Source organism: Podarcis gaigeae (assembly GCF_964106915.1).
Source record: "Podarcis gaigeae genome assembly, chromosome: 11".
Classification (NCBI taxonomy): domain Eukaryota; kingdom Metazoa; phylum Chordata; class Lepidosauria; order Squamata; family Lacertidae; genus Podarcis; species Podarcis gaigeae.
The window spans coordinates 44,361,970-44,384,898 of record NC_139687.1 but is presented as its reverse complement, the minus strand read 5'-3'; the positions used below and the strand labels follow the sequence as shown (position 1 = coordinate 44,384,898).

The 22,929-nt window shown below is 45.3% G+C and overlaps 1 protein-coding gene across 9 annotated transcripts in view; it reads left to right on the top strand.

Moving 5' to 3' along the window:
* Positions 1 to 1,574: 1,574 nt before the first annotated feature.
* Positions 1,575 to 22,929, top strand: part of PARP8 (poly(ADP-ribose) polymerase family member 8) — a 157,875-nt gene continuing 136,520 nt past the window's right edge. For 3 of the 9 annotated variants that reach the window (XM_083703459.1, XM_083703462.1, XM_083703457.1), the window contains exons 1-2: positions 1,747 to 2,556; positions 3,529 to 3,589. In XM_083703459.1, the coding sequence (XP_083559585.1) occupies positions 2,466 to 2,556; positions 3,529 to 3,589 (152 nt within the window). In that variant the 5' untranslated portion in view covers positions 1,747 to 2,465. Of the gene's footprint in view, positions 1,670 to 1,712; positions 2,557 to 3,528; positions 3,590 to 22,929 lie in introns of those variants that run through there. The other 6 variants (XM_083703461.1, XM_083703460.1, XM_083703458.1 and 3 more) reach the window with 5 other exon arrangements.

The window sequence follows — 22,929 nt, the reverse complement described above, 5'->3', positions numbered from 1 at the left end:
TCTCCATGAATGGGTCCTGTCCTTTGAAGCCATCCGCGTTGGAATGCATGTGACTTCCACTGCTGGTAAAAGTCCTACCACATAGACTCTGCCATGTATAAACACATTTGCTATGTGGGGTGGCCCATTCACATGCCTGAACTTGATGGAGCACACACCAAAGAGTTAGGCAGACACCCATCATGGCAGTCGCATCTGGCTTGGCCCCAAGGCTGTGCTTAAGTTACGAGCACTAAAGGCCAGGAGAACTGATTTCAAGGCCCACTTTATATAGGATTCAGGGCAGGCATAAAAGCCCTTCCTTGCTTAAACTTCCCAAGTGTGACCAGTAACATGTCTGTCTTTGTTATATCTCACCTATTTCTCTTTTCTCTCCAACTTTTTCTGCTCACAACAATTATGTGAGGTAGTCTGGGATGAGAAGGGGTGCTTAACCCATGGCAACCCAGGAAGCTTCAGGGCCAAGTGAGAATTTATTTATCAAAGTGATCACCTTTAGAATTGTAGAGTCCATGTAGAGACCATGGGGGATGCAGGTGGCACTGTGGGTTAAACCACAGAGCCTAGGGCTTGCCGATCAGAAGGTCGGCGGTTCAAATCCCCACGATGGGGTGAGCTCCCATTGCTCGGTCCCTGCTCCTGCCAACCTAGCAGTTTGAATGCATGTCAAAGTGCAAGTAGATAAATAGGTACTGCTCTGGTGGGAAGGTAAACAGCGATTCCGTGTGCTGCTCTGGTTCGCCAGAAGCAGTTTAGTCATGGTGGCCACATGACCCGGAAGCTGTATGCCAGCTCCCTCAGCCAATAAAGCGAGGTGAGCACTGCAACCCCAGAGTCAGCCACGACTGGACCTAGTGGTCAGGGGTCTCTTTACCTTTAAGAGACCATGGGGGTCATCTAGTCCAATCCCCTGAAATGCAGGTAACTTTTGCTCAAGGTGGGTCTTGAATGCATGACCTGGAGATTAAGAGCCTCATGCTTTACCAACTGAGCTATCCTCACAACAACCCTGTGAGGCAGGTAAAGCTGAACAAACTGAACAATGAGACCACCCAGGAAGCGTCATGGCTGAGTGGGGATTCAAACCCTGATCTCACAGGTCAGACATCAAGCCAGGACAAGGATACCTTACACAGGTATATGCAGGGATGTTAACTCGAAAAAAATATTGGGGGGCTCAGCTAAGCCCCGCCCCGTATTATCGATCACATGATGGTGCACACCATCTGAATGTCCATCAACTGGGGGAGGCAGCCCCCTCAAATCTTTTATTGGAGGACCTCAGCCCCTGGGAGCTGGACTTCCAGACGATGCCACACTCCAACTCTCAAGAGCCCAATGGTCAGGGACGACGGGCGTTGCAGGCCAGCAGCCCCTGAAGGGCCACAGGTCCGTCCCCTCCCGCCCCAACCCCCCTCGCTTGGCCGAGCCGAGGCCTAACCTAACCCAGTATCCTAAAAGGGCAGCGCAGGAGCTGGCGGGACTCGCGCGCAACGGAGCCTTTTTTGCCCCGCGCCCTCCTCCTCTTCCTCTGGCCGCTCCCCAAGGGAGCCACCTCTCCCGGGAAGAGCCGCCTGGCAGGGGAGCGCGGCGGCCGCTCGCCTGGAGACCTCTCCGCCTCCTCCTGCTGCTCCTCCGCCTCCACCGGCTCCGGCGTCGGCGAGCAACAGTACGTGTGGCGGGCGGAGTGTCTGGGCTGGGAGCGGCGGCGAGGGGAGGGGTTTGCGGCTTGGCGTCGCTGCAGAAGTGTCGGCCTCTCGGGGAGCCGCCACTGTGCGCGCGCGGGTGGATGCCGACGGGGGAAGAGCCTCGCTCGCCCGCCTGCCGCTTCCAGCTGCCGCCGCCGCCGCCGAGGCTTCTTGGGGACTGCTCTCCTTTCGCCTCCTCCTCCTCCTCCTCCTCCTGCTTTCCTCCTTGTCAACATCTCTCCCGCCCCGCGGTGGCGGAGGGGAGCCGGGATGTGAAGCCTCCGGTTCCGATTCGGTGGGCTCTGCCTCGATCTCCCGGGTGGTGCTGCTGCTGCCGCCTGGCTGCCTTCCCCCCGCGGTTCCCCGAGCGCCAGGATCCCTCTCGACCCCCTGACTCTCGGATCTATTGTCGAAGCCGGGAGGAGGAGAAGGAAGAAGAGGAGGAGGAGGACATAGCTCTGCACATCTGGGCGAGCGCATCTGGGCATGCAACATCGACCTTTCCTCCGGGGTGGGGAGCAAACAAGGAGGAGGAAGACCTTTCCCCCCTCGCCTTCTGGCTGTTTTTCTTTCCCCGCTAACTCCCCATCCTTCCTCGGAGGTTTCCATCTTTTAACTGCCTCTTAACACTGGCAGAGAAGGAAGGAAGGAAGCCAACGAGCGAGCGAGGGAGGTGGTGGTGGTGGAGGAGGAGGTGGCGGCGGCGGGGTTGGAAATCCGAAGGCTGCTCTTTTTCCCCCCTTTTTTAATTTTTTTCCTCCCCCAGGGATTTAGTTCATGGGGATGTGTTCAAGGCAAGAGAGGATTCAGAAGGATATTGACATTGTGATCCAAAAGTGCAAGGCGGAAAAGGACTGCCTGTTTGCAGGTGAGTTTGCCAGCCGCTGCTCTTGGTTCTTCCTCGATGCCCCCCACTCCCGCGCCCATGAAATGCTTTCGGGCGTGTGTTGTTTTTTTTTTGGGGGGGAGGTGTTCTTTTGGTGTCGCCTCCCCCCCTCCAAATGGCATCACGATTCTCTGTTGACAGTTCTCTGTGAGAACAACGCTGATCTTTCCCCCCCTGAACGCTTGCAAGGATCTCTCCCTCCTTACCCCCACCCCGGCACATACAGACACGCACACACAACACTAACGCTCTGTGGGGCACCTAAGTGATGTGGGAGTTGAACCTCAAGCGCTGGATGCTTTCCTCAGTTAGGTTGCCTTTTGATCTATTTGGTCAGATCTGCCATCTGATTGATTTCGCAAGAGTCTCCCCCTGTTTTGTTTTTTGGTGTGTGTGATCAGCAGAGCTAAACAAAAACAAAAATATATATTTTTTAAAAAACCCCAACAGAAAACTGTGCCCATATTTTATGTGCACGGAGAGCAGGCTGATGGTGGCATAGAAGAAGGCTTCTTCCAGGGTGGAACTTGAGAGATTATTATCTACAGATGTCCAGAGCTGGGCTGTCTTCCTTTTTGTGATCTCTCTCTCTCTCCACCCCATCTCTCCCTCCTCAATATTTGGCTTGTTGCTTTCCTCTATGATCATTACTTGCAATGTTTAATATGCGTTTAGCAGTCTGGATTGTTGCTGCCTGTTGCCTTTACTGACAATGGAAATTCTTTCCGTTGCCATAGTACCGAGGCAGCACTTGTTGCAGGGAGGGGAGGGGGGGTTCCTGCTGTAACATTATTTCTGTCTCCAACCCCCCCCCCCACTTCAGACTAATCCCTGTGCCCATATTGGTGGCTGGCTGGGGGTGGGCTGAACACGAGAGGCAAGTTCACACGCCAGGCGTCATGCACAAAACGAACAATAAGCGTTCAGCAACAACACAGCTCTTTTGTGTTTCAGATTTCAGATACGCAGATTCCACTTTTACCTTCACCTACGTCGGAGGATCCAAAAGGTATGAGTAAGTTGAAGCAGCTTATTTTCTTTTGACTCTCTATTGATTCCAAACCAGCCTGTATTCAGTAAGTTAAGAATTCTCCCCCCTCCTTTTTTCCCCTTTGAAGATAGTGTTGATGCCTTGAGGCTTCTTTTGGAAGAAATATTGGTCTGGAAACAGGTGTTCTGTGGGGCGATGATTCGTCATCAGAGGCTCATTGATCAAGGGCTCTGCTCTTGCTTGTTTTGCCTTTCCTTGCTCTTGCTCTGAATATATGCAGGGTTATTTTCGACAGGTGTAGAGGGAGGTGGATCACCAGAACAGAAAGTAAGTGTTTTGAGAGGCGTGGGTGTAGAAGAGAGCACAGTCAGGAATGAGTAATGTTTGTAGTGCAATGCCCATGGAAATTCAGATCCCGTGTCAACCATCAGCAAAAGTAAAAGGAAGTAATGACAGCAGCGAAGGCAAGGCTGCAATACCTTAACACTGTTTGCAATTTTCTGTGTTAATGCTGTAGATAATTGAAATAAGGGGGGGGGGGGAAATATTCAATAAAGTTTATGGTGCATATAACTATCACTTCTTTAACAGCTGAGCAATGAACCAATTAACTGTGACACACTTTAAAGTTATTCACAGTTGGTGGACATTGTTTTGGCTACAGTAATCTTCACTTCATTGAATAAATTTCACCCTGTGTTTCATTTTTTTATATAAAAAACTCCTGCAACAGCTATGTAATTTTTTTATTGCATAATGTGCTGTATTAATGGGCAAAGAGGCTTGGCTGCAAGGCAGAAGGACTTTCAAAGGAAAAGCTGTTGCGCATTGTCTAGATTAAGTTGCTTTTTGTGGTGTTATGTTGAGAGACTGACTAGGTTAACATTATCCCTCAAATATCAGGAGCAAGTGATTGGTTTTGAAATGGAAGCCAATCTTAGTGATAGTTTCAGCAGTACATATCTGCTTTTTGTGTATACATGAAAGCAGATTTTGGTGATAGTTCCAGCAGTTCCTACCTGGTTTGTGTGTGTGTGTGTGTTTGTAAAATATTTTCAAGTGATCTCTGTAGAAGGAGAATACATTGAAGTTTTATGAGAACAAGATGCCAAAAGACTTTTTTCCAATTAGAATTGTCCCCCATACACCTGCTTTTCTACCCATGGTAGAAGGAGTGCAAGTGGAGTGGGAGTGGAAGACAGAAGTGCCTGGCATGCTCTGGTCCATGGGGTTACGAAGAGTCGGACACGACTAAATGACTAAACAACAACAACAACATCTTTCTGTCTGCAGGTGGAAAAACAGTTGGGTCAATTTTGACTGGAAAAAGTAGCCCAAGGGGTAAAAATGGTTAAGGTAACCAAGGGTCTGGAAAACAAGCCTTATGAGGAACAGTTGTGGGAGTTGGGTATGTTTAGTCTAGATAAGAGGAGACTAAGAGGAGATAGGATAGCCATCTTCAACTGTCTAAAGGGCTGTCACATGCAAGATGGAGCAAGCTTGTTTTCTCCTGCTCCAGAAGGTAGGACTCTATGGCTTCAAGTTACAAGAAAGGAGATCCAGACTAAACATCAGGAAGAACTTTAAATGGTAAAAGCTGATGTCAGAGCTGCCCTAGGTCCCAGCTCACAAAGGACCAACGCCAGTTCTCGTTATATACAAAAGTCTTTATTGTAGTTCAGTTTCGATTTCAAAGCCGCGGCGCGCAGCTCTACGTCTTGAACTCTAGACCGCTGAAGCTCCGTCTGAATCTCCTCCCCCCGGGCACCAGTTTAAGACTCTAGCCCTGCTCCACCTCTTCCTCTGCTCCTTCCTCCTCTGGGTCCGCCTGTCCGCTGGGGTCTTGTCCTTTCTGGACTCTTCTGACGCTGACTCCCCTGAGTCTTCCCCCTGCCTCCGGCGGGCTTTAGGACCTGGTTCCCCATCCGGGTTTTCTGCTGTGCCGCGCGCCTGTACATTTGAACTTGGCGCCCGCGCCCAGCCGGCAACCTTCCTCCTGACCGTTACACTGCTCCTTTCACTGCTTCCCCCTTCGGGGGGCTAGCTGGGCCTGACCTCCCCTCCGTTCCCTCACTCTCCAACAGAGGCGTGGTCAGCCCTGACTCATCTTCTCCCCCCGCTGGAGGAGACGCTGGCGCTGAAGCATGAGACTCTTCCCCCCCACTACGCTCTGGTGGGGGAGCTGGCCCTGATCTCTCGCTGCTGCTTTGGGAGTCCCCGCTGGCCCCTTGCTTTTGGTGCGTCCCCCCTGGGACCCCCCTTGCCCTGGCCATCGGTGCCCCCTTCTGGGAATCTTCTGATTCGCTGGAGAAGCTCATGGAATCTCTCGGGCCACTGTCATACTCCCCTACGCTGCCTTCCGATTCTTCCCCTTCCCTCTCAATTTCCTCTCTCCCCTGTGCCTCTGCTCCTGAGCCCCTGACAGCTGATCTCTCCTTCCTTGGAGGTTTTTAAGCAGAGGCTGGATGGCCATCAATTATGGATGCTTTAGCTGAAATTCCCACATTGCATGAGGTTGGACTACATGACCCTTAGGGTCCTTTCCAACTCTTCAATTCTATGATTTTATGATTCTAAGCAGCACCTCCAACACGTGCACACAAACATCCTATTTAAAGTCCCTGCCAGGTTGGATTTCAGTTTTTTAATCAAAATGTTGAATGCATATTTCCCAGCATCTTATCTACTTCAGCACTCTGGCCTGCATTCTTCAGATTAAACTGTATTTATCCATCGCTATATCACTCCAGCCCAATCCATAGCCCTATCATATGCAGAGCTAGGCACACCGAAATAAATGGGCCTAGGCTGATCGACCCAACTGTTCGTAAGATGAGGTTGCAGGTGAGAACTTCCGGCACAAGGTTCCTATGAGTTACTCTTTAGGGTTGCACTTTGGTCATTTCTGTCTGCCTTGTGGGGCAAGAGTTTAGCTTGTTGTTAAATGCTAAGGGCACCTTCCCTTCTGAATCTGCAGCCTAGATGTGCTTAAAAAGCGGTTCAGTGGAATTGTTTCAGATTTAAAATGATTGGCAGCTTGATCCTAAGTACGTGAGCACTGTAATCAGACTTTGTAGCCATTCTTGTAGGTGTTGTTGCAACAGCCAAACTTGTGTTGTGACAGCTATTGTGGCACCTTGTGTGACACAAGCTGGTCAGAGTTGGATTGCTCCAGTATGTTTGTTTCCTCGACATCATTGGTGCACATATGTGCTAGTGAGAGGAGCTGGTGGTCCAGTTCACAGGTCCGAGGCTGACACATCCGAGGTCAAAAACAAAACCTTTCTGAATTGTTTCTATGCAATGCAAAGACTGCCTCATCTAACTAAGGCTTGATGTTGATTGCATCCCTGATAAGAAAGCAGCATCTGCAATCAGCTTCCAGCAGTGGACAAGGGGACATGTGGACTTCTTTTTCCGACTCTGGTTCTCCACTTTGTACTTTGACTGGCAGTGGGCTCTCCAGGGTCTCTGTCCAAGGTCTTCCTGATCACCTGCTACCTGATTCTTTTAACCCAGGGCTGGCCAACGTGATGGATGTATGGTATGTGTTGCCTTTTTGATGGTGCTTTCCTGGTGTTCTGGGACTTTAGTTCTCAATAGCCCAGGCCAGCATGGTCAAATGTCAGGGATAAATGGGAGCTGCTGTTGGACTACATCTGTGAGGCTCCAAATTGTTTTAACAAGAAATGCCAAGACTTGAACCTGAGGTTTTCTGATTGCAAAATGTGTGCTGTATCCCTGAGTTGTGATCCCTTTTCTAGTGGCTAATAGTCATTGCTAGGCTTGCCTTCCATCAGTGTGTCAGATTCCTTTCAAAGCTGCCTAAGCCAATGGCTATCACCACGTCTTTGGGTGGTGAGTGTGTGAAGATTTCCTATTGTTTGTCCCAAATCTCCCATTGTGCAACTTCATTGGATCCCCCTGGATTTTAGCACTGTGAACAGGGATGCTTGAGGAATTCCTTCTTTGTGAATTCCAGTATCAGTTGACCTGATCTACAACTCAAGGATGAATGTGCAGATCAGAATGCACTTTTCCGGTGACTTTTGCAATTCTCCAATTTTTTTGTGATGCCAAAATGCATATAATATGTTACTTTTGAGATAAGATATGTTCAGAAAAGCAAACTCAGAATGTGCATTCAGAAGTACATATTTTGTGAGAAAACGTGTTCACACACAATTTTTAATACTTTTTTTTAAAAAAGGCATCAGTTAAATAAGCTATCAGAGTGCGAAAAACCTTTCCCACTTTTTAGACACATAATTTTATAATACTCTGTGACGTTCACTCATAGTGCTCTTTTTCAACTAAAAGCCCCAGAATGCCATAGATTTTCTTTATAGGAGTAGGGCATTTATTTGGAAATAGCCCCATAAATTCCAATAGAGTAAGCAATACAGTGGTACCTCGGGTTACAGACGCTTCAGGTTACAGACGCTTCAAGTTACAGACTCCGCTAACCCGGAAATAGTACCTCGGGTTAAGAACTTTGCTTCAGGATGAGAACAGAAATCTCGCAGCAGCGGTGTGGTGGCAGTGGGAGGCCCCATTAGCTAAAGTGGTGCTTCAGGTTAAGAACAGTTTCAGGTTAAGAACGGACCCCCAGAATGAATTAAGCTCTTAACCCGAGGTACCGCTGTACTTTTCTTCCTAGTAAATATGTTCAGTATCGGGAGTAATATGTTGAAGATGCTATGAGTACATTAATGAGAATAACTTTCTATTACCCCAATTTAGCTATGGCAATAAGTTTAAATGCCAGTTACTTTTGCTATATGTTAGTGACAAACACGGTTTTATATTCCCAGCACAGGAGAAATAGATGTGATTTCAGTCACAGGTGAGGTTTTTGAATGGGTGAAGTCTGCTATGAGAGGGGTTTGGAAATTGTGGTCTGTGGAGCTACATGGTGGTCTAACATTCAGATGGTCTGTGGTGTGTCAGTGAATTTGCAGTTGATGACAAGAGGCAGCAGATCCATCACATTAAATGTTGCTATTGATTTTTAATTGGGTTCCTTTTTTGCGCTTCTTCGTTTCTTCTATTACATTTTATTGTATTACCATTCAAATCCTATGGAATTGAAAATGTAGTAAAATAAAATGCAGTCTATCTGAAGTAAAGGAAGCAATAAAAGTACAATTTAAAATCATACAGCATCTAGCACAGTGCATTACAATTGCTACAAAAGCTAGAAAAATTATTAAGTGGTCCTCCAGTGATTTTCAAGCGGTCCATGGTTGGTGGGGAGTATGGCAACCGCTGTCCTATGAAATGCAAACTGTTGTCTTAGGTTACAATTCAAAACAAGAGTTACAGTATAATCCTAAACATATTTACTCAGTAGTAGGACTTCCTTCCATGCAAACGTGCATATGATTTCAGACTGAAGTGCGTGTAAGAGTGAAATCTTTCAAGCATGTTTACTCAGAAGTAAGGCCAACTGTGTCCAATATGACACACCTGCTGGTGTGTTAGGATTGCAGCCTTAGGCTGCAGTTCTGTGAAAACTTATTTGGAAGTACTGTAATCAATGGGACTTACTTTTGAGTGCAAAGGATCAATTCACACATCTGTTGAAATCCCTGAACTTAAGGTGTTTGTCTTGGACTGTGTACTGATGTGTGTATCTACAATAAAGTTTAAAATGTCTATCTAGTGGAAAAAGCACTAGATTTGAGAGTGTTTTCAGATTTCACAAGATACTGGAATTCACATTAGGGTGTTTAACCTCACAGCTTTAGGTCCTTTAGCTTCAAGCAAGAAACAAATGCAAACAGCATTTACAATTACAATTAAATTTCATAACCAAGGAAGTTAATGCATTTGCTTTCTCATCAGCAATTTTAGAGATGCTTTGTACGGATGATCAATAGCTCAAGGCTGGGACTCAATGACCTTTTCGGTGCTGTGTGATTTATCGTGAAAACTCTTGCAACATTTTTAGTACTCAGATGGGTGCTGGTGATTTGGTTTGCTGATTATTATTATTCTTAGATATATGAAATTGGCTCCTAATGATTGTCCTCATCAGCCAAAATCTCATTCCTTGAACCTGCACTGGGTAATGAGCCTTGTGCATCAAATCACAGTGGAATGATGATATTGCTAAACACTCTATTGGCTGGTCAGATAACTTCACATTATTATCTTTGTTATCTTTACAGCACTGTTATGAGATAGGTCAGTTTCAGCTGTCCTGGGACCCTCATTCTCATGTGGGTTAGCTGCTATGCATGCCATCCATGTATTGGCATTCATAGACCTGTCATGCATTATTGCATGTTCTTCACATACTTGGACATCATTGTGGGACTGGATAGACACATTCTAGGAAATGGGTACTGAACACCCATTTTACCAAACTCCTGAACCAGGAAATTGTTTTCCCAATTATTTGGGTTCGGATTCTGAGTCTGGGAACGATCGGCTTGTGTAACACCACATAATGAATTTTTGACTGAGTTGAGACTTGAACAGGGAGTTTTCTCACTTACGTTCTTAGCCACCATACTATAGCAGCTTCCCAGAATTATTATTGTTTTTCTACATGGGCAGTCCTCAAGCGTGGAAGATCATAATGTGTGAACTGGGCTACAGCAGTTAAATGCTAGGAGCAATTTCCATGATTGTAACAGCTGGATATGGTGTCATTAGAATCACAGCCATGCTGTTGACTGCCTCTGCTGTTGCTTAGCTTATTCCTTCTGTTTCTCTCCAGAAGATCAGGGCTGTTTGGATGAAAAGAGAAAAGGTGTGTGTGTGTGTGTGTGTGTGTGTGTGTGAGAGAGAGAGAGAGAGAGAGAGAGAGAGAGAGAGAGAGAATCTGAGGTCAGTTAACAAATTCGGAGACACATTAACACCCTTCCTCTTCACACTTCTGGCTTTTTCTAACCCTCTCCGCACCAGGGCAAATCCTCATTTCACAGAGGGCAGGGAAGGGATTACCTTTAAATGGCAACACCTCCTTTTAGTGGGCAGAGAGAAAAGGGAAATGAAAGAATAGGCAACAGAGATTAAAATAAAGACTGCAGCCAGTTTGAGCCAGTTTTGCCGTACCAAGAGATGATTGTACAGCTTTGCTTCTGCTGCCAATGGCATGTGATCTCCAGGGACTCAGTTACATTGGCAAAGAGAAAGCGCTTTATAGGCATTGTATATGCATTATAACACTGTGACACCAGAAGGCGCTGTAGAGTTCTGTTTCTGCCAACCCAATTTCTCATAAAAAGTTTACAATGCCTTTAACTGAAATGCTTCTTTGATGTGTCGAGAGCCAACCCAGGAGATTGACAGGACTTGCATTATCAGTGTAATAGTAAAAGCTTTACTAGTTGGTGAGATAAATGGGCAAAGCAATCCTAACCCACAGAAGTCCACCTGAGGAGAGTTGGGATGGGGTGGAACTGCTGTTCCATTGAATGTCCAATCCACTGCAGCTAGGCTCCCAGCACCCCCAAATAAATCTCCAGAAATACAGATGCCCCACTAAGAGTACAGCTCATTTCAGGGGCATGGCAGGGTATGGATCAAGAAGCAGCAGCTACTTATCCCCTGACTCCTGTGTTGAAAATTGAATCCTTCTGCACTGGTCTTTGCATCTCTCTTGTCTATAGCTCAGGATAGCTCAGTCAGTATGGCATGAGACTCTTAATATCAGGCTTGTGGGTTTGAGCCCCATGTTGAGCAAAAAAATTTCTGCATTGCAGGAGGTTGGATTAGATGACCCTTGTGGTCCCTTGATTCTATGACATGTGGGACTAGCGGGGAGGAGTCACTCTGCCGTAAGTTGGGGTAAGCAAAGAGCAGCTTCCATTTGTAAATTGGAGTGCAATTTAAGGATAAAAAAATTTGAAGCCTCCAGAAATCTGCTCACTTTTAAAGCTCTTGAAAAGAAGTGTCCGCCTATAATATGCATTCAGTGGGTCCTCCAGCAGCAGAGGCATGGGAGTGGTAGAGGTAAGGGGGCTTCTTGTGTCCCACTCTGTGCAGCTGCCCTAGGATTTATGGCGCTATTACCACTGCCAACAGTATGCCAGTTGGGCAGGAAACCAGGTGAGCAGGTGAGGGGATTGGAGAGGAAGGGTTTGTGTGTTCAGAACACTGAAATGACTTTGTTCCTGCATCTACTTGTAAGAAAGAGTTCATCCAATTTTTATTTATTTTTTGGTTTCCATGGGATCGTAGAATTTGTGGGCTTCTGCAAGACAGTTTATTGTGGAGTTGGAACTAATTGTGCATGCAAGCTTGTCCACACAATGCCCCATATTAGTTTTGCATTTAAACTGGATCTGCTGTTTCCCAGGGAACTCCAGCGTTAGCTCAGAATTCAGTAATTCTTGGAAACATCGTTATATTTTATCAAGCAACTTGCAAAGGCCGAAGCGGAAACATTTTTCTGTCAGAATTTAGCAATTCTGTTTTGTCAGTCAGTGTAAAAAAAAAAAAAGGTTTTAGTGATTAACTGCACCCTACCAGGATCCAAAAGATACTTGTCTGATGCTTTCACATGTGTCCCTCTGTCTGGTAAATCTTGATTAAAAGAGTGCTGGAAATTGTAGCTCTGTAAGGCATAAACTAGAGTTCCCAGGATTCTTTGGGGAAAGTAATGTGCTTTAAATGTGCTTTGTGGAAGTACCCTTTTAGAGTCAGAAGGGATGTTGGTGGTCAGTGCAGGATCGACAATGATGGGTGCAACTAAGCACTTCTGACAGATGGTTGTGCAGCCGTTGCTTAGAGACCTCCAGCAAAGGGGCAGCCTGCATCTCCACAGGCAGTATGTTCCACTGTCAAACAGATCTTGCCCTAAAAAAAGAGTTTATCCCAACCTGCCTCCCTGCAATTTCCACCCATTGGCTTAGTCCTGCCCTGAGGAGCGACAGAGAGAACAAGACCGTTCCATCTTTTGTGTGAAGGTCTTTTCACTGCTAAGTTTAGATGTGATTGAAGGCCCTTGAATGCTAAACTGCCAGGAGTTCACATTGTTAAGTTTTCCTTTCACCTGCCTGAGTTAAGCATTTGAAAGTCGATTATAATTCTTGATGCCTGATGCTGAAGAGAGGGGAATTCAAACCGGCTGACTTATGACATTTTTATTAGGATGGATAATGTTGACTCTGTAAAGACCTGCATCCCTTGTGGCCGAGGCAAAGAGAGGTTAGCATTTCTTCCGTGACTGTGTGGCATGTTTCTGCCTGTGAAGGGAATGAAGAGCACTTCCGTCTCAACTGGCTTCGCTCAAGTGCATGCAGGATGGGATTCTCAGACTGGCTTCCTTCATGATAGGGGAAAAAATATTTTCTCGTTTACTCTACTGTGCCCAGAAGAGAGATTCACAGCTGAAGCTGTATGACCCAAAGGTAAAATGGCCAAAGCTGATGGGCACAGGTTGACTTTGCATTTTCAGGGATGTTAAATTGAAACAAGCTGCAATAAGTGGTGAATTTGCCTTTTCCACAAAAGTGAGAACCAGTCTGCATATTTTCAAAGTACTGGTTTGTTGGGGTTCCCCTCCCCTTATTTTTATGGTAAGAATTGCCCACTTCATCTTTCTGTTTCATTCATTGCTGTTAAGATTGCTTTGCCCATTATTAACGATGCATGTCAGATTCTGTGCTTAAAATTGCAGCCTCATGACTACGATCACATTCCAGCCTGCACATCGGTGGTAGGTGTGCATGTTCTGAATGCTGAAGGTCTCAGGTTCAATGTGTGGATCCTCTAGCTTGTCATGGATCAGGGAAGAGATCACAGGAAAGATCCTTTGCCTGAGACTCTGGAGAGCCACTGCTAGTCAAAATAGACAATACTGGCCTAGATGTACAAATCAGCCTCACTGGATATAAGGCAGCTTCTATTGATTCTAGGAAAGTTTTCCATTCCCCACAGGAAGCCTCCCTGCACATTTGGAGAATGGCTTTGCTGTATTAGACCTTCAAGCTTATCTAATACAGCCTGTTGTTTCCAACATTGACCACCTAGATGCCTAGGGAATCTCATAAGCAGGACATGAAAGGGAGAACAGTTCTCTGGTAACTAGAGATGGGCAAATCTGTCAAGTTTGGTTTCTCCCCATTTCTCATTTTTCCAATCTTAAGTTCAGTTCTCTACATTTTCAAATTGGTTTGCATTTTTTAAAAATGTGCTCATTAAAATTATTTTGCATTTTAGTGCAAATTTCTCCTAATGCTCACATTTTCATATGCATTTTCCTCTAATACACACTTTTTTCAAATATAGTGCATCTGTGTCAGTTATTTATGTGCATGTATGCACACACCTTTCTAATAGATGCATTTTTTGCACATATTACTTGGCTGGAGAACTGCACTGCGGAATTCGAAGAAGTGCAAATTTCAAAGGATGGCTGTGTTTTGATTCTCATATTGTTTCCAAAAGTGTGAATTAAGTAAGTTCGCCTTTAAATGTGAACTGAGTTGAATTTCTCCCAAATCCATCCTAGAAACTAATACTTGCTGGCATATTGCCTCTCAGTAGGGAGTGGCTAACTGATGTTGTTCAGTTGGTGCCAAAGGGCAGGTTCCTGGAAGTTAGGTTCGCTATATGCTGGTAGGATGAAAGACCTAGGAAAACAGGAAATGGAATGTAGGATGTTGCCTTTATATTGGAGGCAGACCCATGGTCAGTATTGTCTACACAAGGGGCAGCCAAAGTGGTTTCCTCCAGATGGTGTTGGAGTAAGACTCCTGCTATCTCTTGCCATTGGCCATGCTGGCTGGTGTCAATGGGAGCTGGAGTTCAGCAGCACCACATTGACTTTGTCTGGTCTACACTGACTGGCAATGGTTCTTCAAGATTCAGATGGCGTCTTCTCTCCTGGTCCTACCTGAAGATGCTCGGGATCAAACCTGGAACCTTGTGCATGAAAACCACATGTTCTTATCACCAAGTTATAGTCCTTCCCCAAAGGATAGTGTTTGGCACAAGGTCACCTGGTGAACTTCATAGCTGAATGGGTATTAGAAGGTCTCATCCATCTTAATTTGGTGCAGTAACCATTGCACCACATGCATTCCCTTTGGCATCATCACTGTGGCCATGCAGAGTCATGGATTCCCTAGCAATTAATTGCTCAGGGCCTGATCTCAAAAATAGCAATGCAATGAAGTTAATCGGGCAGGTAAGGAAAAGGCTTTATTCACCCTAGTTTCTGCACAAGATCTAAGACTGTAGTTTTGCTGTCATTTCAGTTCTTGCTTCCCGTAGAGCCCAGCATGTGATTTTGGTGGTTGGATCAATAAGAACATCTTTACTCATAAACAGTATTGAGCTGCAATATTGTGGAAATTACGTGACAATCAGATTTAGACTGGACATAAATATGGGCAAAGCAGGGCTGGCATTTGAAGGAGTTTGTCATCCCCCCCAGCTCCCACTTCAAATAAAGTTAAAGGAAGAAAAAAGAAAATCTCCTGTGGAGCTCAAGTCTGTGAATTGCATGGATTATCATAAATAATCCTTTCCCTGTGAGGCTTGAGTAATCATTTTTTGGCTGTCTGACTGGCCAGGCACTGCTTCATTTTTCGAAAAACGATCTGCGTTCACATTTCTGAATTATTGGAGCTGTTTGACAGGCCTGAAGTGTTTGCTGGTTTAGGAAGACTGTAATTAGGAATTTATTAGTCGAGAACATCTTTGTGGGATAATCTGGGCACTAAATATGGAACAGGACTGTATAGCAATTTTGATAATTTTTAAACTGCCATTTTTGGAAAGCTCTCAGACAAGTTGAGAGATCTCTCTCCCCCCCCCCCCCATATTGCAGGATGCTCAGTCAGGTGCCGTGACAGGGTAAGATTTACTTTCCATTTAAACAGCGGCAGCTTGGCTATTTATTTATTTATTTCCGCAGGAATGAAAAAATGACATTTAGAATTGCAACGCGTATTTCTGTTGTTCTACTTTGCTGCCCTGCTTTCTGTGGGATGCTGGCCATTCCAGAATCCAGAGGACTTTAAGGAGTGCTGATCTAGCAGCTTTGCAAAGGATGGCATATTGTGCCCTGGAGTCTGCAGATATTTGTACTCAGTTTACGTAAAATGAAGGCTTAGTACTTCTTTCTTTCTTTCTTTCTTTCTTTCTTTCTTTCTTTCTTTCTTTCTTTCTTTCATCTTTCTTTCTCACCCTCTCTCTGTCTGCTTTAAACAGGGCTTTCTTCTTAGTTAACAAATTGATTTCTAATGGCCTCTCTGGAGCTGATTCCTGCACGATCAGGGTTTCTAAATCACGTGGGGAGACATCACATGACTCCCTTCACCCTTAAACCTGGTGTAGGGCTCTGCATGGAATAACGCTGGTGTGCCGGGGCAAGGCTTGGCTGCAGACTCCCCACACCCTTCCTCAGCTGTGAAAGCTAGGGCTGATGGGAGCTGTGGTCTGCCCCATCTGGAGAACACCAGGTTGGTGAAGGCTGCTTTAAAGGTAAAATAAGTACAGTGCTACCTCAGTTTACAAACACTTCTGGTTACAAACACTTCGGGTTACAGACTCTGCTAACCCGGAAGTAGTACCTTGGGTTAAGAACTTTACCTCAGGATGAGAACAGAAATCGCGCACCGGCGGCATGCATAGCTGTCAATGTTACCCTTTTTTAAAGGGAAATTCACTTATTCCGAATAGGATTCCTCGCAAGAAAAGGAAAAAGTTGACAGCAATGACGGCACAGCAGCAGCAGGAGGCCCCATTAGCTAAAGTGGTACCTCAGGTTAAGAACAGTTTCAGGTTAAGAACGGACCTTCAGAACAAATTAAGTTCATAACCAGAGGTACCACTGTAGTTTCTTAGAAATGGACCACCAGTTTCAGGAGTGGTGCAATGTGTTTCCCTTAGGCAGTCCCACTTAGTAACCAGTTGTTATTAGGAGGGGAAGGCTGTAACTTACTGGTAGAGCATTTGTTTGTATGCAGGAGGTCCCAGCTTAGTTTCTGGCATCTCCTGGTAGGGTTTGGAAAAAAATCCTGCCTAAAATCCCAGAGAGCATTACACCACTGGACTAGATGTACCAGTGGTCTGACTCAGTACAATACAACTTCCCAAAGTTCTTATCTTCCTGTATTCCTTTTGCACTTGCTTGCATATCCATATCATGATGTCCAAATGAGGCACATAATACCTTTCTCCTCAACTCATTTTAAAAACCCTGGCTTTTATATCTATATACTAAAAAGCATATCAAATGATACAAATATATATATCTGCATATACATCTATGCAGCCTTCTAAAGAAAGAGGCATTCAAGTGTGAAGTCCCCCAGAACAACAAACTTGTTTGAACCGGAAGTTGTTGGTCTAGTCAATTTCACTATTCTATTTACCTGCATAGAGCCAAGAGAAGTGATGGTCATAAAAGAATTAGGATGATGGAGAGCACTACCATTTGCTCCTGCTAGGAGACTTCATCTCTCAAACGTTGTTCTTTGCATATATATATATATATATATATTGTTGAAGTTGGGCTACTGTTGCACTAGAAGAAAACTACTCCTATTGCTTTGTGTAAATATTAATTCTGTACCCAGCCAAAATGTGAGGCAGAAAGCTTATAAAGTGGCATAGACCATGAAATCCCACCTTATTCTTCAATCCCCAGTTTTATGTTTCTTGAATGTTCCTGGACTATCATTCACAATTCTCTTCCACCCAGTCAGTAAAAATGGCAAGATTAATGTGGTTAAGCTTGGATGTTTCCACTCCAAAGTTTAGGTTGGAGGATTAGATTACAGGGGTCGGCAAGATTTACCAGGCATGGACCAGATCACTCCCGCAGAGATCCTCCGTGGGCCCGACCGGTGCAGCACGATGCTGGAAATTGCATCTGCACATGTCCATGACTCCGGAAATCGCTTCTGCGCATGCCCAGATGCCGGAAATCACACCTGTGCAGAAGTGACTTCCAGAGCCGCAGAAGAGAGTCCCTGTGCCGTGCTGCGCCGGTTTAGCACAGCGCACGGGGACTCACTGAGAAGGCGGCTCAGTTTGGGGGCGTCTTATGGGCCGGTTAAGCGACCCTCATGGGCCACTTCTGGCCCATGGGCCTTAGGTTGCTGACCTCTGGATTAGAACCTGTGACCTGCCAGAGGATTTGGGACTTCTGCTGCCATCAGCCCCAGCCAGCATGGCTAATGGTCAGAGATGATGGGCTCCATGATCCACCTTCTGGTTTAGGTGGTGGTGTGTTTGCATGGCCTACTGCTTCATTCAGCTCGTCACAGGTTTGCTTTCCCTTTAAAGAAAATGGTGTCAGGGTTCTGTTACATGCATTAGCATCTAACGTGTAGCTAGCTGCTTAACACAGCTAGGCTCATTTACATTGTCAAGGAACTGGCTTTTGCCAGAAAATATATTTTTCTTAGTTATTGGTAAAGGCCCACTATTCCCCACCCCCTTAAATAAAGCTGAAAATAAACAGATACTGTTTGTTCTCTGTTACTACTGCTAGGAAACTAATGTTATTGTTACTGTTACCCTTCTGAAAAGTAAAACCATCCTTCAGAAACAGATAACAGAGACTGAAAAACAGCTAAGGTCAGTCAATTGCAGTGGGTTGACATAGAAGGCAGATAAGAGACAGGGACAGTGCTCATGGTACAGGCGCCTTGATATATCTACTGGTTAAAAATAAATAAATCTGTGTCTGTATAGCTGCACTGGTAAAAATAACAAAGGAAAAAAGAGGAAACGCTGGTAATTTCAGTTTGCATGTCATAAAACTAATAGTTTTAGCCTGATGAAGACCAACATCCTGGGTCAGGTGTCACCAGTACTCCACACATCAGAACTGGTGGCCGCACACTTGAGATGGCAAACAAACTTGTCTACCTGGGTTCTACAATAACCAGCAACTTCTGCATCAATGCTGATCTGGGCAAACATATTGGCAAGGCAGCTACAGCAATGGCTCACTTCTCCAAATGGGTATGAGAGAATAAGATTCTAACAACCAATATGAATGTGAAGGTCTACAAGGCTTGCGTGTTGGGCCTCCTGCTTTGTGGTAGTGAGTCATGGGCAACTTACACCTACCAAGAGCAATGCCTCAACACCTTCCACAAAGATGGGCCCTCCCAAGCCTAATTCTCAGCATGTTCACACTCCTGTCTCAGTGACAATTACACTGCCTTGGCCATGTCCACAGAATGGAAGATGGCAGGATCCCCAAGGATATGCTCTATGGGGAGCTGGCTTCAGGCATTAGGCCTGGTGGCAGACCAACTCTGCATTATAAAGATGTCTGCAAACGTTCCATGAAGGTTGGCAACATTAACTTCACTGTGTGGGACTCCCTTGCAGACGACTGCAGTGCCTGGAGCTTGTGTATCCACAGCAGTGACCAAAGGAGGAATGATTTCTGGGAGGAGCTCAGAAAGGAAGAAATGCTATGGTACACTTGCATCAGCACAAGTGGACACTTTCATTTGCCCCATCTGCAGCAAACTATGTCTCTCCCGTATTAGTCTCTATAGCCATAGAAGGTGATGTGGCTCTTCAACCCCTTAGGGTATACTCTTCCATTGTCTCTTGATTCCAGACAGATGCCAAGCAACCAACCAGCTGGAATTCTGTATATGGTAAATTGAGCAGAATCATCTTATGCTGTCCCTCAGATGGTATCTAGAACATGGGTAGACAAACTAAGACCCGGGGGCTGGATCCAGCCCAATCACCTTCTCAATCTGGCCCATGGACAGTCCAGGAATCAGCGTGTTTTTACATGAGTAGAATGTGTCCTTTTATTTAAAATGCATGTCTGGGTTATTTGTGGGGTATAGGAATTCATTCATTTTTATTTTTTCCCCCAAAATATAATCTGGCCCCCCACAAGGTCTGAGGGACTGACCCCTGATCTAAAAGAAAAGTGGCATGAGGTTGTACTGAGTAGTGAAAAATGGGCTGCTGCCAGTGCTGCTCATGCCTTGCCGGGGTAGGACCTTTGTGCAACACACATGGGATGCAAAGGGGAAAGGGGCAAAAGTGCTAGCACATGCACACCAAAGATGGACTTGGTTATGGGATGGTCCAAGCAACAGGGAAGGTACCTGCTTGCTTTATGCTGTGCACCTCAGTCTCGCCACAGTGGCTCCTAGAATCAGGCTTTGAGCCAGAACTTTTCAGACTCCTAAACTCCTAGACTTAATTTTTTTTGTCAGCAAAATTCTCTCTTAGCTCTGCACAGCAGCTTTTGACCATGATGTGCTCTTTTCTCTACATGAGAGGAATGATAATAGCAATGGGAGTTCCAGGTGTGCAGGGAAAGCTGACTGTCAGGATGGAATTGAACTTAGCAGTTCTTGCATCTGCGAGGAGCATTTTGGCTTAAGTGTCATGCCCTGAGGAGATGGCAAATAGTATAAATTTGCAGGCAAATATATCACGATAAGCTTTTATTAATTTTTAAATAAAATAAAAAAGACAAGACATGCTTTAGGATATAGAGCACAACTGAAAAAGATTTGTAGAATATGTTGGAATGCTGAAGCCCTAAAAGGTTAATCACTCTCCCTTCTCAAATTTTGGAGCCACCCACGGTTAGGCACCTTTAAATGCACGAAACATTTAAAGCATCATCATACCACTTTAAACAGTCATGGCTTCCCCCAAAGAATTCCAGGAAGTGTAGTTTGTTAAGGTTGTTAGAAGGCCTCTATTCCCCTCACAGACTGGTTTCACAACCAGTCCTTCTTCCCAGGGAACTCCTGAGAATTGCAGCCCATCCCAACAATAATTAACACATAATAATTAATAGTTTAAAAGCGAGAATGAGAGGGTCAGAGAGATGCCAGAAAAATATTTTGGGAGAGTAGCCCAATCTGCATTATACATTTAAATCAGTATCTTAACAGTCATGGCTGTCCTGGGAAAGTTCTGGGAGGTGTTGAATGTTAAGGGTTCTGAGGGTTGTTAGGAGACCCTTACTTCCCTCCCAGAGTTCCTTGGGAAGAGGGATTGATTGTTAGATCACTCTGGGAATTGTAGTTCCAGGAGGGGAATAGGGGTGTCCTAACAACTCTTTAACCCCCTCCATCTAACTACAGTTCCCAGGATTCTTCGAGGCAAGCCATGGTGGCTTAAAGTGGTATGATACAGATTTACAGTGGTACCTTGGGTTACAGACGCTTCAGGTTACAGACACTTCAGGTTACAGACTCCACTAATCCAGAAATTGTACCTCGGGTTAAGAACTTTGCTTCAGGTTGAGAACAGAAATCGTGTTCTGGTGGCATGGTGACAGCGGGAGGTTAAGAACGGACCTCCAGAACGAATTAAGTTCTTAACCCAAGGTACCACTGTAAATGAATAGTGCCAATGGGGCCTTTTTACTACATTTGCTGTGGCTCTTTTGCTGTACTATGTTTAGTGCCTAGCCAGTTTGTGAACCTATGTCTGTCTGTGGCTGCCCTCTGCATTTTGGCACTAGCTACGAATAGTGGAAATGCTGGTGTGGATGTGAACGCTAAAAACAGTTTGATCTGAAAATGGAAGGCAGTGCAGAAGATGGGTGTGAGAGGCTAGGTGTTTATGATAATGTTGGGGCAGTCTAGACGAGGGATGAGGAACCTGTGGCTTTCCAGGTGCTTTTGTACTGCAACTCCCATCAGCCTCAGTGAGCATTGACAATACTCAGGGATGATGGGATTTGGAGTCCAGCCATATCTGGATGACCACAGGTTCTCCCAGCCTTGCTGTGTGCCTTCCATCTATAGTTAGGAGATTGAACAATGTTATGTATACACTCAGTCTATATCAGAACCTTGGACAGATCCTTGACATTGGTAGCTCTGTTCATGTTTTATAGTTGGAGATCTCCCTTCCCAACAACCTAAGGATAAGTGGATTCTCGTTTGCTAATTTCCTCTCCTCTAATGGGATACTGACAGGATTTCTGAGGACCATCCATTACAACAGCTTAATTGAATTTACCATGTGATCGTACATGCAGCAGATCAAGTACACTGGAACAGAGAAACCTGTCATCTGCGCCATGGTTACCATGGTAAATCAAATCTTTTCAGGGGCCTCATTAGTCAGGAGAGCTGATATACCGTATTATAGAGAGAACCAAAAGGCTTTTTGTCCTATTCCACAGGAGTGTATAACAAATTTATATGTAGCGCAGTCTCCCTCACCCCCTCCAGCTTGTGCTATAGCAGGAAGAAACAAAGCCTTGCTTTCCAACGTTGTCCTTGGCTTTTTAGGCTGCAGTTGTTTAAAGTGATTGACTCTCTCTAAAATCCCCCCAGAGCTAATGCAGCCATCCTCCCAGGATCAGTGAGCTATGTTCCTAGGAGGAAGAAAATTGGGAATAGCTGGAGGTAGTATCTGCACTTGATGCAGACACATTGAAAAAAATGTGACTGGGAAATGCTGCTTCCATCATTGGCTGAGTGAGTTCCTGCTGCTCAGCCCCAATCCCTTGCCTCAGATGTCCTCAGTGGGAACTGACAGCTAGAGGAGATTTACTCCACCATGCCTGGGTGAGTTCCAACTGTTCTGCCCCACAGCAATTGTCTTCAGGGCCCTTGGGGGGCTTGCAGCTTTCTGCATGATGTCTGAAGGGAAATCCCAAAGGGCTACCATTCAGGAATGATGACAGAAAATGAGCAATCCTGGCACCAGAGGGACACCCTGGTATTTCTGTTCCTGATACTGCACTTGAATATAATTGCATTTCCCAAATCTAAGCCACTTTGAGAGCCTCTTGGGGCCATAAAGTGGGATATAGTGCCGATAAAACTATGTTCCAGAGTGTTGTACAAAGAATGACCTTAGTATCTCCCTCTCTGAGACATGTTTGTATTGCCCATAAATGAGCCAGCTCATGTATCCCCTTTGCACCAGGTTCTTGAGACATGGAATGGTGTGACTCACTTAAATGCCCTCTGTTACCAGTTCCATGTCTTGTGCTAAATATTTTTCAGATTGATCCCTTTCCCTGTCAGTTATTACATCATTACAGGTTCTAGAGTATGCTTATTCTATATGATTTCCATATTCATAGCTGGAGCTCCATACACATAGGGTTAACTGGATCTTCACAACCAACAATATACCGTATTTGGTTCGGACCCAGTTCTCACGCTTGGTGTTATGGGCGCAAGACACAAGAAGCCTCAAGTGCAGCCCCAAAGAGAACAGAAGTGTCCATTTTAGGTCATCCACAATTTAGCGATATGTCCAAATCCTAAAATGTGATTAATTTTATCTATTGCTTCTGAAAGAAGCCAGCTTTTAAACCTATGGTGCGAAGTTGATTTGTTTCAATAAGCAGTCATCAAAATGAACCACAGTTTGTTATGACTGTGGTTAAAATGGAAGCAAAAGCTTCCCAACTTTGGTTAGGC